Raw genomic sequence first — 13659 nt, 5'->3', positions numbered from 1 at the left:
CTTCACATGTGGAAAATGCTTGTTTGAAGCCTTACAGTACCTTAAAACATTGTACGAACATTTGGCTTGCGCGTGTGTACGTTCCCCTGACGCTGCGTGTGATTTATGATCATATTGCTGCTTTTATGGTGAGCGTGGCTTTGTTTTACGGCCGCGCCGGAGGACAAAAGGCAACACTGTGACTCTGACGGCCAGACCTGCCTGGCTGTTACTATGGCGATCACGCTCATAAAAAAAAAAAAAAAAACGCCTCCAGGACCCCGAGCCAGGTTAGAAGAATTTATTGATTCTTCTGCTCGACAACACACAACGTTGATATTTGATCAGAATCGATAAACAATAGATTTTTTTTTTTTTTGTAACGCACTTTTAAGAAAAAAAAAAAAATAGAAATCAGCCAGGAAAATCTTTTTTTTTTTTTTTTTACGATCAGGGACGAGAAATTTGAAATGATATGAATACAACGTTGACATTAACTTGATGCAATTTTAAGGAAAAACAATATATTTGGTCTTTCTTTAAAATCATGTCATTTATAGGTGGGGAATTTTATTTACTAGCGGTATCGCTATTTGGCCGCCGCCTCTGAATTTTATACGCAGGAAAAACCCTGCATCATATTGCCCCTGTTTTATTATTGTATATACATGCAACATGAAATTGAATCTGAAATCAGAAGTGATGAACAAATAGTGACCAGCAAATATACAGTGGACCGACCCCTGATTTTCACAGGGGATCGGGACCGGGTTGGACCACCAATCGGCGTAATTGGCAAATTATGGGTGTCAAGTTATTCTACTCAAGTGCAGTTCCTCCAACTTGAAAGAGAAACAAGCGTCCACTTGAAGACTCCAACTGGGATTCACTCAATGACAAAAGTTTTTCTTTTCTTCCTTTTATTTCAATTTCAAGGTATTGACCATTAGGTTGCCCATTAGGTGAAAAACCTTTCAAACAAGGAAACAATAGACACAGAATATTACAAGCACATTGAAACAATCTAGACTCATCAAAATACATCCTACATTAACATATCCCATATTCAATACAAACCATTTTATATCAATACAATGACTCATTCAATAAACACATTAAGTTAATTTTTAAAAATCATTTACATCAGTTTTTAATACATAACTCAATCATGTTTTAAACTTATTTAATTGCAAATATTTTTTTTCCTGTTGTTTTTTTTTTCCATTTTTTCCCATTTTATCTTATAAACATACACTTAAATCAATGCTACCAACTAAGCCCTCATTCAACTCCTCCTTCAGAATCATCACAATAAACTCTTCACCACGTGTGACTGAAAGCAGGCTAGAAACCGAGCATATCAATTCAAACAGTTAAACAATTAGCCAGCAACCAACATCCTTATAGTAAAACTCGCACTCCTAAACACCGTGCCTCTCACCAAGTCAATTCAACAGGCCTGGATACATTCAAACTCAAACAATTAATCACACCCAAACAATTAGCATCGCTAGACAAACACTAATATATTGCTCTTACCGGCTGCCTCTTCAATTTTGTGGAAGCTTGCCCTGCACTCTGATCACAACACATCTGTCAGTGATACTCCAGAGTGTGTCATGGTGCTGCTAGGTAGTTGCTAACTACAAGGCTGACTTTCATGTGACACCAAGTGGTGCCACGCCTTAAATGCTCTGGACACAACAGGTGGCCTACTCCCATCAGTCTAAAAATCATCTACATTTGTTGACTAATTTTAGCTCCTACTTTCATATTTATTTTCCAACATTACAATATTAATATGCTTAACTTAATATTTACTTGTATAAACATTAATCACTCTATGAAATTAATTATTTTTTAAGACAACAGGTTTGGCTTCACACCTCCCACTCGGCCTTCCTAAGTGGAAGCTGAGAGAAGGGCGCCTGCTTTAAAGGCAAACTTTATAGTCTTCACACAATGTCCATGAAACAGTCAAGATGATGCCCCGATTTTGCTGTCCATCTGTTCTTCAACCGGTAGCAGGACGACAAGTCGCCTGACGTCCCTGTGGAGGATAGTAGGTTGGATCGTCTCCTTCTGTCTATCAGAGGCAAGTTGATTGATCTTTGCTTTCCGAGCTCTTCCCACAGACACATTATAGCTTGGAAAGATCCTGATGTTAACGTCCCTCACAATGCCTTTGTTGTCTGGATTGGTGCTGACAACTCTTCCAAGCTTGAAATGACCTCTGAGCGCATTCTGGTCACTTAGCCATACTATGTCTCCAACAGTGACGTTCCTCTCTGCCGTATGCCATTTGCTCCTTACAAACAGGTTGGGACCAGCCAGTTGACTCCAGAGACTCCAGAATTTGTTCACTTCCGCTTGCATTGCTCTCAGCCTTTTGTATGGGTAGCTGGAAAAATCAAATGTCTTAATGTCTCCGCTTGGAGATGATCGACCAAGCAGGAGCGTATTTGGCGACACATATTGAATGCAGCCCTCTCTGCTCTGCGCCCTGGCATCAATTGGACGGTCGTTTGCTAGGCTGGCTGCTATTTGAAGGGTTGTTTGGAATTCGCTGTAAGACAGCCCAGACTCTTTTCCAATGCCTTGTAGTGCTCTCTTTACAACACGGACTGCAGCTTCTGCAGCACCATTTCTGTGCGGCGAATCAGCTGGATGAACTTTCCACATCCACTCCGTTCCATTTCTGGCTGCCATTTCCTCCAGGTCTGTTTTATTCAGACTGTCCAAGTATCTGTACAGTTCTTCGAGGACTGGCTTTGCTCCAATGAAATTTGTACCAGGGTCTGACCAAATCTTACGGGGATGCCCCCTTATCGCCGTAAACCTTTGGTAGGCCATTAGAAACCCTTCAGTGGATAGGGTATTCACCAGTTCCGAGTGGATGGCTCTACTGGCCATACAGCAGAAGACAACCCCCCAGACCTTCAGTGTGACTCTTTTCTTGATGTCATCCTTCACTTGGTAGGGGCCAAAAAGGTCAACTGTAGTAAATTCAAAGGGTGCAGCGGGTGTAGTTCTTTCTGGTGGCAAGTCACCCATTACTTGCTGGCATTTTCTTGCTCTTGCCTTTTTGCAGGTCATGCAGCCATCAGCCACTTTTTGGGCAATCCTTCTGCCTCTTATGACCCATGCCCACTTCCTCATTTTGAGCAAGGTTCCAGCCATTCCATCATGGCTCAAATTGTGGGCCTCCCGAGCTATCAGAGTTGACACCCACGTGTCATACGGCAGGATGGGGACTCCAACTTGATGTTCTTTGAAAGCTTGCACTCGGCCACCACACAGTAGAAGCCCAGACTCTTTGTCTCTGTAGACTACAAGCCTGTCAGTGGTAGTACTTGGGAAGGTTGCGCCTTTCTGCGCTGCAAGAAAAATGTCTCTTAGGGCGTCTTCTCGTTCTCTTACAGAGATGACTCCTTGTGACAATACGGCCTCCCACTTTGGACTGTTCATGCCTTGACTTCTTTGCCCAAGGAACTTTTTTGCTGCCCTCCAAATCCAAGCAACAGTTTTAACAAGTCGATTCATTTCACTAAACCGCTCAATGTCCACAAGGGTTTGGATGGCTGCAGGTGGTCTTTTTTCCTTAGTGTAGACCTGGCTTGAACTCTGGTCTCCTTTCTGCTTCAATTCTTTGGTCTTTGTCAAAGCAGCAACAAATGCCTTCTTCTGTAACTTGTTGACACTTTCTTTGGCAGTAGCTACTAGCTCTTTAGCTGATTTGATCGGCCACTCTTCAACTGGTAGACTCAGAAACTTGGACCCATTCTGCCACTCTGAGTCTTCATCCAAGTCTTGAGGGTTCCCACCTCTTGTGATTATATCGGCTATGTTTTGTGAGCCCGGGATCCACCACCAGTCTTGAATTTGCGTGTTATTTTGAATTTCTCCGATCCTATTTGCAAAAAATGTCTGAAAGCCATAGCTTTCTCGCTGTATAGCCCCAAGGACTGTTTGGCTATCGATCAAATGGTACCACCTCCCAGCCTGGATTTGGCTGTGATGCTCAAAATACTTCTTTAGCCGTGACGCAAACACTGCTCCACACATTTCCGCTTTGACGGCATCGCCTTTGCAGTCCAGGGGAGTTAATTTGGCCTTTGACTCCACGAGCCTGATGATCGGGCCTTGATCCGAGTTCCATCTGAGGTACATCACTGCTCCATAGGCATGCTCGCTTCCGTCGGAAAATGTGATTGCCAAAGGTTTTCCAGCGAAGCATGGGGGAGTTAAAGCTCTAGTGAAGTTGACCTTGCCAAGTTGGACGTACTCCTCCAAAAGCTGAATTGCATCCCCTCTTAAGCTATGCGAGAGAGCTGTGTCCCATGAGTCCTTGATTGGGCAACTTCCCTGCTTTGCCTCTTGGAATGCTCGTCTCACCAGTATAGCTCCTTTTTGCTTCATAGGAGTAACCAGCCCGACTGGGTCATACAGCCCTGACACTTGACTCAGTAGTTCTCGCCGCGTCAGCGGGTTTGGTGTTTGGTCTCTTACTTGATCGTAGTGGAGGTCTTGGCCAAGTCTCATCTTTTTCTTTCTCTTTGAGAAGTTGACTCCGACCATGACATGAAGCTTGTCTTCCTCCACCAGATACCCTAGACCAAGTGCTTTATTGTCCTCATCACGCATTTGATTTGGCAGGACTACAGATTTTACCGAGGTCTCCTTCGCTTCGTTGCCTCCGTTCCTCCCACTTTGCCCAGAATAAATCCAGGGCTTGAGCTCGAACCCTCCAGCCTTGAGGATTTTCTCCACATTTTCAGTGATGATCTTCAGCTGATTGAGGTTGTTGTGGGATGTAAGTATGTCATCAACGTAGCTGTCTTGCTGGAGAACCTGCCGTTCCTCTTTGAGGTGGATGAACGGAGGAAGAGCAGCAGTTTCGCGCATTGCAAGCTGTGCAATGCACCCTGCTGGTTTATCGCCAATATTCACCCTTGTGATAGCATACTCCTCCAGTGCCGCATCTGCTGAATCTCGCCACAGAAATCGATGAAGATGCACTTCCTCGTCCTCTAGCCACACAGAGTTATACATCTTCTTTATGTCCCCCAAAGCAGCATACACTCCACCCCGAAATCTGAGGAGGACTGCACGGATCTGATTGAGGACATCCGGACCTTTCATCAGCATGTCATTCAGACTCACTCCTCCAAACTTTTGGCTGCTGTTCCACACAAGTCTCACTGGGGTAGTGACTGAGTGTGGGTTAGGAGCTATGAGGTGGCTCACGTACCAGACTGGCCCAGTCCAACTGAGAATTGTGTCCTGGGACAACTTTGCTGCAGCCCTCCTTTCCACCATATCATGGACTTGAGCAGCGTAAGCCATCTTCCACTCGGGTTCTTTGCTTAACTGCTTCTCAGTCCTGAGGAACGTAGACTCAACTGCCCTTTTGTTGTTGGGCAGGGAAGCAGGATCTCCTAACCAAGGGTATCTGGCGTGCCAATGCGGTTCCTTGCTGTGGTTGTCACTTGTGACATAGGTGAGTCCTTCCTTGACCACTTCAAGCTCCCTTTCTTCGGCAAGGGTCATCGCTTTGCCTCCTGGCTGGCAGTTTCCACAACGACAGCCCCCACATTTTGGTTCGCATGCCGCGCCAATACTGTCCCACCTCCACCACTCTAGGAAGTCATGGCTTGCAATCAAGGTGTTTGACTCTTGGGACTCAGTGGTGGCGACGTCTTGGTCCGGTAGCTCTTGCAGCTCTCTAACACAGCCAGTGACCTCCTCGTACCTGACAGCTGCTGCTCTCATTGACCTTGCAAAATGGGTCTTTGTCATGTGGGCTGTAACAGTCACGTCCTCAAAAAGGTCAGGATGTGACCCAGCAACTGTCCTCCCGAGTGGTCCATCCCAAAGCACGAGATCGCCGATGGTCCTAACTCTTTGAGGTGCCAGCCGACCTTCTCTATGGCTTATGAGTAAGTTTATTTCCCTTGGCCTGACAAGTTCATCGAGTGGTATATCCGGGAAAAATTTCTGCAACTGCTTTGGCGTCACGTCTTGGTGGACATCTGCAATGTGGTCTAGTCCATAACAAGTCATCTGATGTGATCTCAGGCCACCCTTCGGGGTCTTTACTCTAATCCTCAAAAGGTACCGTTTTGTTTCCACATAAACTCTCATCCCTCCAACACCATGGACAACAAGACTTATGTCTTCACTTCTGAGGTTCAACCTGCTTGCGGCTTTATGGGTGATGTAATTGGTATCTGAGGCCAAATCGATCAATGTCCCAATTTTTTGCCCGGCATTGGCTGTGACCTTCAGAAGCATCATGATAACTGGCAGCTCTTGCAGTCCACTTTCCACCAGAAGGCTTGGTTGCTCTTTCACAGTACTGAGAGCTCTTGAGGTTGTGTTTGAAAACACATCTCGGCATTGCTTCGCCAACTCTGGTGGGAGTTTGGTGAAAAATTCCTCTTGCTCCTCTGTGTATTTTCTTCTGCTTTTCCCCTCTTCAGAACTGAATTTGCTCTTCTTCTGACTTATATTGCTTCTCCTTTTTTCGGCACTGGGGCACAGATAGTAGTGATGATCAGATGTATGCTCATCTTTGCAGTCTTGACTTTTACACAAAAAGGATGGATTGCAGTATGAACCATCATCATGAATCTCAAGGCACCTCCTGCATGCACCAAGTTTTCCAACTGCAGCTTTCTTCTCTGTCAGTTTAAGTCCTTTAAACTGCTTGCAGAAGTACAGCTTCCTCCTGTGTTTTCCATCGCCACAGACCACACAACCTATGTGCCCAGTCTCCAACTTTGTGGACTTGGTTCTGGCTTGTCTAGGGTCAGTCCGGGTCTCTCTTCTACTTGGTTCCTCTTCCCTCAGTTGCTCGAGCTGCTCATAAATGTTTTCTTGCTCTTTAAGGAAAGCTAAGAGACTGTCGAACCGGTTGCTTCCTCCCACAGTGTTCCTCCTGTCAGCAACATAGAAAAGCCATTCCTTTTTAAGGTTTTCTGGGAGTTTGCTTTCAATCGACTTTGTTACTAGAGGATTTTTTATAGCCCCTGTGTCCCCGAGGTCACTCAAATCTTGCAGTGCCTTCTCCACGGCTTGAATCAATTCCACAATCTTGCGTGGCTGGTGACTTTTGACAGCTGGCATCCTTTGTAACTCGTCCACTATTTCAATAGCAATTGTAGTTGGGTTGCCATAACGATTCTCAAGGACACGGAATATGTCATTTGCAGTATTGTAGGTGGTAAGGCGAAGGTCTCTTGTGATTCTGTCATCCACACTGTCCAACAATTGAACTTTTCTCACTTCTTGCGAACCAGTCGGCTCACCTTGCCTTTGGAGTGCTTCCCAGTCCTTCTTCCATCTGTAAAATTCACGTTTGATGCCAGTAAACTTAGGAAGAGATGTTGGTCTCAGTTTAATGGCTGGTATGGGATAACCTGGAGTCATGGATGTCCGCACTCTGTCAGTGTCCTCCTTTATCCTTGCCTGTATGAAGTCAACCTTCCGAGATATCAACTTGGGGAGGAGTAATTCCAACTCCTTAAGGTGATCTTGCAGTTTCCCCTGTTCTCCTGGTGGGATCCATCTCTTCCACCGGCCATGCACCTCTTTTGCAGTCCTCACCAGTCCTTGCAGGTGGTTCAGCATGAAGTCATATGCCTCTTGGTTACCATCAGGCCGTATTGTAGAAGCATGTTCGCACACAGTTTGGGCTGCTTGCAGTGCTGTGGACACCTCAGCATTTCCAAAATTGATCCAAAGAGTCTCCTGAATCAGAGCTTTGGCCTCATTTTCTTTTAACTCACACTCCTTTGCAGCTTTTGCCAGGTCGTATTTTTGCTGTTCTGTCAACACAGCTTCTTCATCTGCGTCCAGCTCCGCCTCTAGCTCTGCAATGAAGCCAGCTTCCAGGTCGTCATTTGCTTCCATGACTTTCTCCGCTTCTATTGTGAGTTTATTGAAACAGTTCCTCAGCTCCTCTTCGGACATGTCCTTGTAAGTCCTGGTAATATTGTTGACTAAACGAGTGAACAATCTCTTTGCTGTGGTCCGCTCCATTTTGAGTTGCTCCACTGATTTCTCAACAATTTGGTGAGCCATTTTCCTTCCAAACTGTGTCCCGTTCACAGGTGAAAAGGTAGTCCTATTTCCAGATTGTCCAACTTTTCACTGTTGGTCCTCCGGTTTTTCACTGTCAAGTTATTCTACTCAAGTGCAGTTCCTCCAACTTGAAAGAGAAACAAGCGTCCACTTGAAGACTCCAACTGGGATTCACTCAATGACAAAAGTTTTTCTTTTCTTCCTTTTATTTCAATTTCAAGGTATTGACCATTAGGTTGCCCATTAGGTGAAAAACCTTTCAAACAAGGAAACAATAGACACAGAATATTACAAGCACATTGAAACAATCTAGACTCATCAAAATACATCCTACATTAACATATCCCATATTCAATACAAACCATTTTATATCAATACAATGACTCATTCAATAAACACATTAAGTTAATTTTTAAAAATCATTTACATCAGTTTTTAATACATAACTCAATCATGTTTTAAACTTATTTAATTGCAAATATTTTTTTTCCTGTTGTTTTTTTTTTTCCATTTTTTCCCATTTTATCTTATAAACATACACTTAAATCAATGCTACCAACTAAGCCCTCATTCAACTCCTCCTTCAGAATCATCACAATAAACTCTTCACCACGTGTGACTGAAAGCAGGCTAGAAACCGAGCATATCAATTCAAACAGTTAAACAATTAGCCAGCAACCAACATCCTTATAGTAAAACTCGCACTCCTAAACACCGTGCCTCTCACCAAGTCAATTCAACAGGCCTGGATACATTCAAACTCAAACAATTAATCACACCCAAACAATTAGCATCGCTAGACAAACACTAATATATTGCTCTTACCGGCTGCCTCTTCAATTTTGTGGAAGCTTGCCCTGCACTCTGATCACAACACATCTGTCAGTGATACTCCAGAGTGTGTCATGGTGCTGCTAGGTAGTTGCTAACTACAAGGCTGACTTTCATGTGACACCAAGTGGTGCCACGCCTTAAATGCTCTGGACACAACAGGTGGCCTACTCCCATCAGTCTAAAAATCATCTACATTTGTTGACTAATTTTAGCTCCTACTTTCATATTTATTTTCCAACATTACAATATTAATATGCTTAACTTAATATTTACTTGTATAAACATTAATCACTCTATGAAATTAATTATTTTTTAAGACAACAGGTTTGGCTTCACAATGGGACACTGCAAATTATGGAATTTATGGAATTATGCGGATACACCACCAATAAGACTTTTCCACAAAACACGCAGATCGTTTGTGAAACAAATATTGAAAAACAAATCTGCAAATAATTGAATTTGCGGATGACTAACAGTATCTGACCAAATATGGACATAGGCTGTTTTGCACCAGGGACACGCTCTTAAAATGTACCCGGATTGGTTTGGTTTGGAAGTACATCAGGTCGAAAAAGTCACTTTCGATTATTTTTCAAATGGACTTTGAGTTTTCCACCGGCGTCCCAAACGCGAGTTGCTGTCTGCAGATTGTATTTGGAAAAAAGGTGGATTAGGTTGAAGATGATGAGGATTAGCGGGCAAGGAGGAAGAGGCGGCACATGAAAGCATGAGGAGGCTCGGGGGATGGCGGGTATTCTTATGCTAATCTTCCGGACGCGCAGAGAGCGGCCCAAGCCAACAATGGCGGCGGAGCCAGCAAGTCTGGCCTGCAGTCTCCCGGGACTCGGAAGGCGACCGCACAACATCGCCCGCCTGCTGCCGCTCTCGCTCTTGCTGTTGTTGTTGTTGTTGTGACACTCGGGGACCCGCTTGCCAGGGGGGGGGGACCCCCAACAACATGAAGAAAGTGCAGGGAGATGAGGCTCACGATAACGATGATCTTACCATATACCAGCATTATCGATATATTGGTCAGGAAATAAATCCGCCATAATCTTGATTCTTCTTCGCCTGAAGACTTGCGTCCATTTCCCCACCACTCTTATGAGCCGCTCCCCCTAGTGGCCCGCCAAGTAATTGCTCGATAAGTCCTGAACGGTGAATCCGTTATAGTGGTTGTATATTTACTACAAATATTGCGATACTTGCGTAGGCATATGGATAATCAATCAGGAGACAAAGTATCATGATTTATTGTGATATCGATAAGACATGAGTGACCTGGCTGACTCACTCACTCACTCACTCACTCACTCACTCCATATGCATCCTAAATTCCATGGACTGGTGCACGCTTTGTCCTCACTAGTAAGACAATTCAGCACACTAGTAGATGAACTAGTAACATGTTTAAGCCCACTACTCGTGCAACTTCTACTAGTCCAATATGAAAGACCCTGTTAATTCAATTCATATATTTGTTTAGAAAAGGTGCAAGGGCTGATAAAGTAGCCAGTTGTGAAGCTAGCGCACTAAATTTGCTCCATGTGACCCACCAACATTCATTGCCCCTCCCACAATATATCAGAAATTGTGTGTGACTTAGTTCATTCATATCAGCCGTTATCCGGCACAATTGTCACACGCCGAAAACCATTGTTCCTTTTGGATCATGTGGCTGCTTTAGAGTGCCTCGTTGTCCGTGAGTGCATGCACTTCATGCAGAGAAAGGTAGAAGGAGGATTTTATTATTGTTATTATTATTATTATTATTATTTTATTTTATTATTTTTTCATGGGCAGTCATTGTGTGGTTCACGTTCACTCTGGCATAGTTTTGTGGAGTGCCTCGTTGTTTGATGTGCATTCCTTGGACACGCCCACAGTGTTGAAGAACAGCTTGATTTTTCACAATTTTAAAGTTTTTGTTTGTTTTTAATCATTCAAATTTGGCAGAGTTGTTAAATTAGTAATTTCTTTTTTTTTTTTTGGCTCAATATATTTATCGGGGTTTTGACACAAGTTTTGTGCAGAAGGACATGAGATGAGATTCATTCATTCATTCCATTTTAACACCCAACCAAATTTTGCTTGGCATTTGGCCCCTCCCCTCCAGCCCACGATCCCAATCTGGGTCATTACACGACGTATTTGTGCAGTCTGCCTCGGGCTTGTTTGTTTGGACTGCCACTCTTCTTCCAGAGCAGGAAGTGGACGTGCATTAAGTCTGATTATTGATGTCTGGACCTCCCGCGCCACAGCAGCCGCTCTCCATGGAGGAGTTTTGTTTTGTTTTGTTTTGTTTCTAAAGAAAGATGGATGAAAATAAAAATCCCTTTGTAGTGATTAGGAACTAGCAAATAAGATACGTTCATTCTTTCCCTTCTCTCAAATTTCTTTGGAGTATGGTGGATTCTATAGTAAAGATGAAAAGTGCTTTTGGAGCACGACTGCCAGCATGCCCCGCATGGAGGAGGACGTGGGCGTGTGATGGTCATGGCTGCTTGCCCGCTTATAAGGCGGCTTCTATATGCTGTCCAGGTGGCTCCGCGCAACAATGGCTGCTTTCATTCTGACCGACCATGTTCAGGAGCTAGCTTAGCGCTATGCCGTTCAACTTGCCTGATTCTTATGGTAGGGATTACCTCACGATAAGAGATGCAATACAGGGCTGGCGATAACGATTATCTCACGATATGACGATACTGCGATTATAATGGTCATGTAATAAATGCACGATAATCTACGATGAAACTACTCAAGACAGTTTTTCAAATGAGAAAATCGTTTCTTTTTGTTCCATCACTGAAACACAATATTAAAACTGATGTCTTCTTCACCGTGAGTACTTTAGTATTTATTTATTTTTTTAAACAAATACAAATGTCTTCTTAACTTTCTGTCAATTGTCATGCAACGTCAGTCAATTGTTTCATTTCATAAACTGACACCATTTTTTCGTGTATCACTGCAAAAGTAAGTAAATAAAATGATAGAGATCACAATTTTCCGGCCGATCACCGACAACCGATCTTTTAAAAAGTCTGACCTGCCAATCAGATATTTCTACCGATGCCGGTTTTTTTTTCTTCTTCTCATAAGAAGCAGCGTATACCTTCAGTGTTCCTATCTTATTTTATTGCAATCATTTTATTGGAAAATCTCCAATAAAAATAGCGTGCACGTCTGATGTCATGCTACTACTGTTTTCAAAGGGAAGTGGACGTCGGGCGGCTGCCTGGCGAGGGTGGGGCGGAGCTTGCGGGAGCTGGAATCAGCTTCCTGTTTGGCTGCACCGTCCTTCTTGAACCCGACTCCACTCGTCCGCACTTCTGAGTGTCTTGTTGTTCACTTGCGCACCCAAACAAACACGCATCATGTCCAATCTTCTCCTCAAAGTGGGAATTCTCTCACACACACATTGGGACCCGTTCCCCAGACAAAGATGTGTGAGAAGTGGGTCACGGGTCCGACCTTTTTGTCCCGCCCTAGCAAATGGAAAGTGACAGACACACTGGACATTGCCGCTAATTCCTTAACACGCGCACACACGCGCGCAAGTTCCGCAACCCCCCACTCCTCCTACCAAGCCCTTCTCGGCGCCCCCTAATTGCAATATGTGGTTATTAGAGCTGCGCCCATAATTGCGCAACATGTTGGACAAATCATTTGGTGTAGAAGGGAGGGGGGTCGCTCCTTCATCATCGTCACTCACACCAGTAGGGAAGAACAAGAATAATTTTAGTAAAAAAAAAACTATAACTAAAACTAAATGAAAATTTCTTGTCAAAATGAACACTGTCCACAAGCATGTTACGTGACACGTGTTACTTTCATCCAACCATTCGCGAAGATTTTAAACAGAAGGGCAAAAACATGGCTTATGAAAATTAAACTGTGCTAAAAAAAAAACTAACCACCAGGGGGTGCTAGAATTGCGCAAATGGAAATCAACCTGACATTTTTTTTAACGCGCTGCTTTTAATATCGTGGCATGACGACGACGATATTGAAGCAGTTTTAATATGGCAATCTTACGATTATGGTTCCATCCTGAGCGTGTCTTAAGTCCTTGTACACAATCGCAAACCGTTTCTATGTCCTCGTGACCTAAATGTGAACGTTGTGTTGCGTGTGTGCTGTTCAGTGTTCCGGGTCCAGAGAGCCAGCGAGCCAGACGAGCTTCTTCTCATATTGTGATCGTGGACGAGCAAGCGTCTGCCGTCAAGCCCCCGGAGCCCAAAGTCGCATCGGGACCGCTGGTGTCCGTCCCGCCTCCCCCGGCGCCGTCCGTCCGGTCGCGCCGCAGGATGATGGGAGGAGGTCTCCTGTTGCGTCTGGCCGTCGCCGCCGCCGCGCTGCTGATGGTCCTCGGAGCAGAAGGTACCAGCAAACGCGCACTTGAAAGCATCTCGAAATGCTCTCACACTGTGGACGTTTTCTGCGCTCGCTGTCGACCGGCATATATTTGATATATACTTTTATTTTGAATGTATTTTAACCCTTTTTTTTTTTTTTTTTTTTTTTTTAAAGCAACTAAATTAATGTAACTAATAATTTTATTTTAATAAAACAATTCTGTACATTTTTATTCGGTATTTTATTTTCAAATTTCGTTTAGAATTGAACAATTATTAAAAATAAGAGAGAGCGCTACCATTTTTTTTTACTTGTAATTCTTTGGTCATTTACATAAATTCAAAAAAATCATATAGTTTGAGAAACAATTTAGGGGGAAACAAACAGCAAAATTAATGC

At 43.9% G+C, this 13659-nt stretch overlaps 1 protein-coding gene across 2 annotated transcripts in view; it reads left to right on the top strand.

Annotated features, from left to right (window-relative positions):
- Positions 1–13659, top strand: part of LOC144001138 (bone morphogenetic protein receptor type-1A-like) — a 30434-nt gene that overhangs the window by 10062 nt on the left and 6713 nt on the right. For both annotated transcript variants that reach the window (XM_077495188.1, XM_077495187.1), the window contains exon 3: positions 13049–13284. In XM_077495188.1, the coding sequence (XP_077351314.1) occupies positions 13049–13284 (236 nt within the window). The remainder of the gene's footprint in view (positions 1–13048; positions 13285–13659) is intronic.

This window comes from Festucalex cinctus, chromosome 14 (assembly GCF_051991245.1).
Source record: "Festucalex cinctus isolate MCC-2025b chromosome 14, RoL_Fcin_1.0, whole genome shotgun sequence".
NCBI lineage: Eukaryota > Metazoa > Chordata > Actinopteri > Syngnathiformes > Syngnathidae > Festucalex > Festucalex cinctus.
This window is presented reverse-complemented; position numbering and strand designations above follow the sequence as displayed.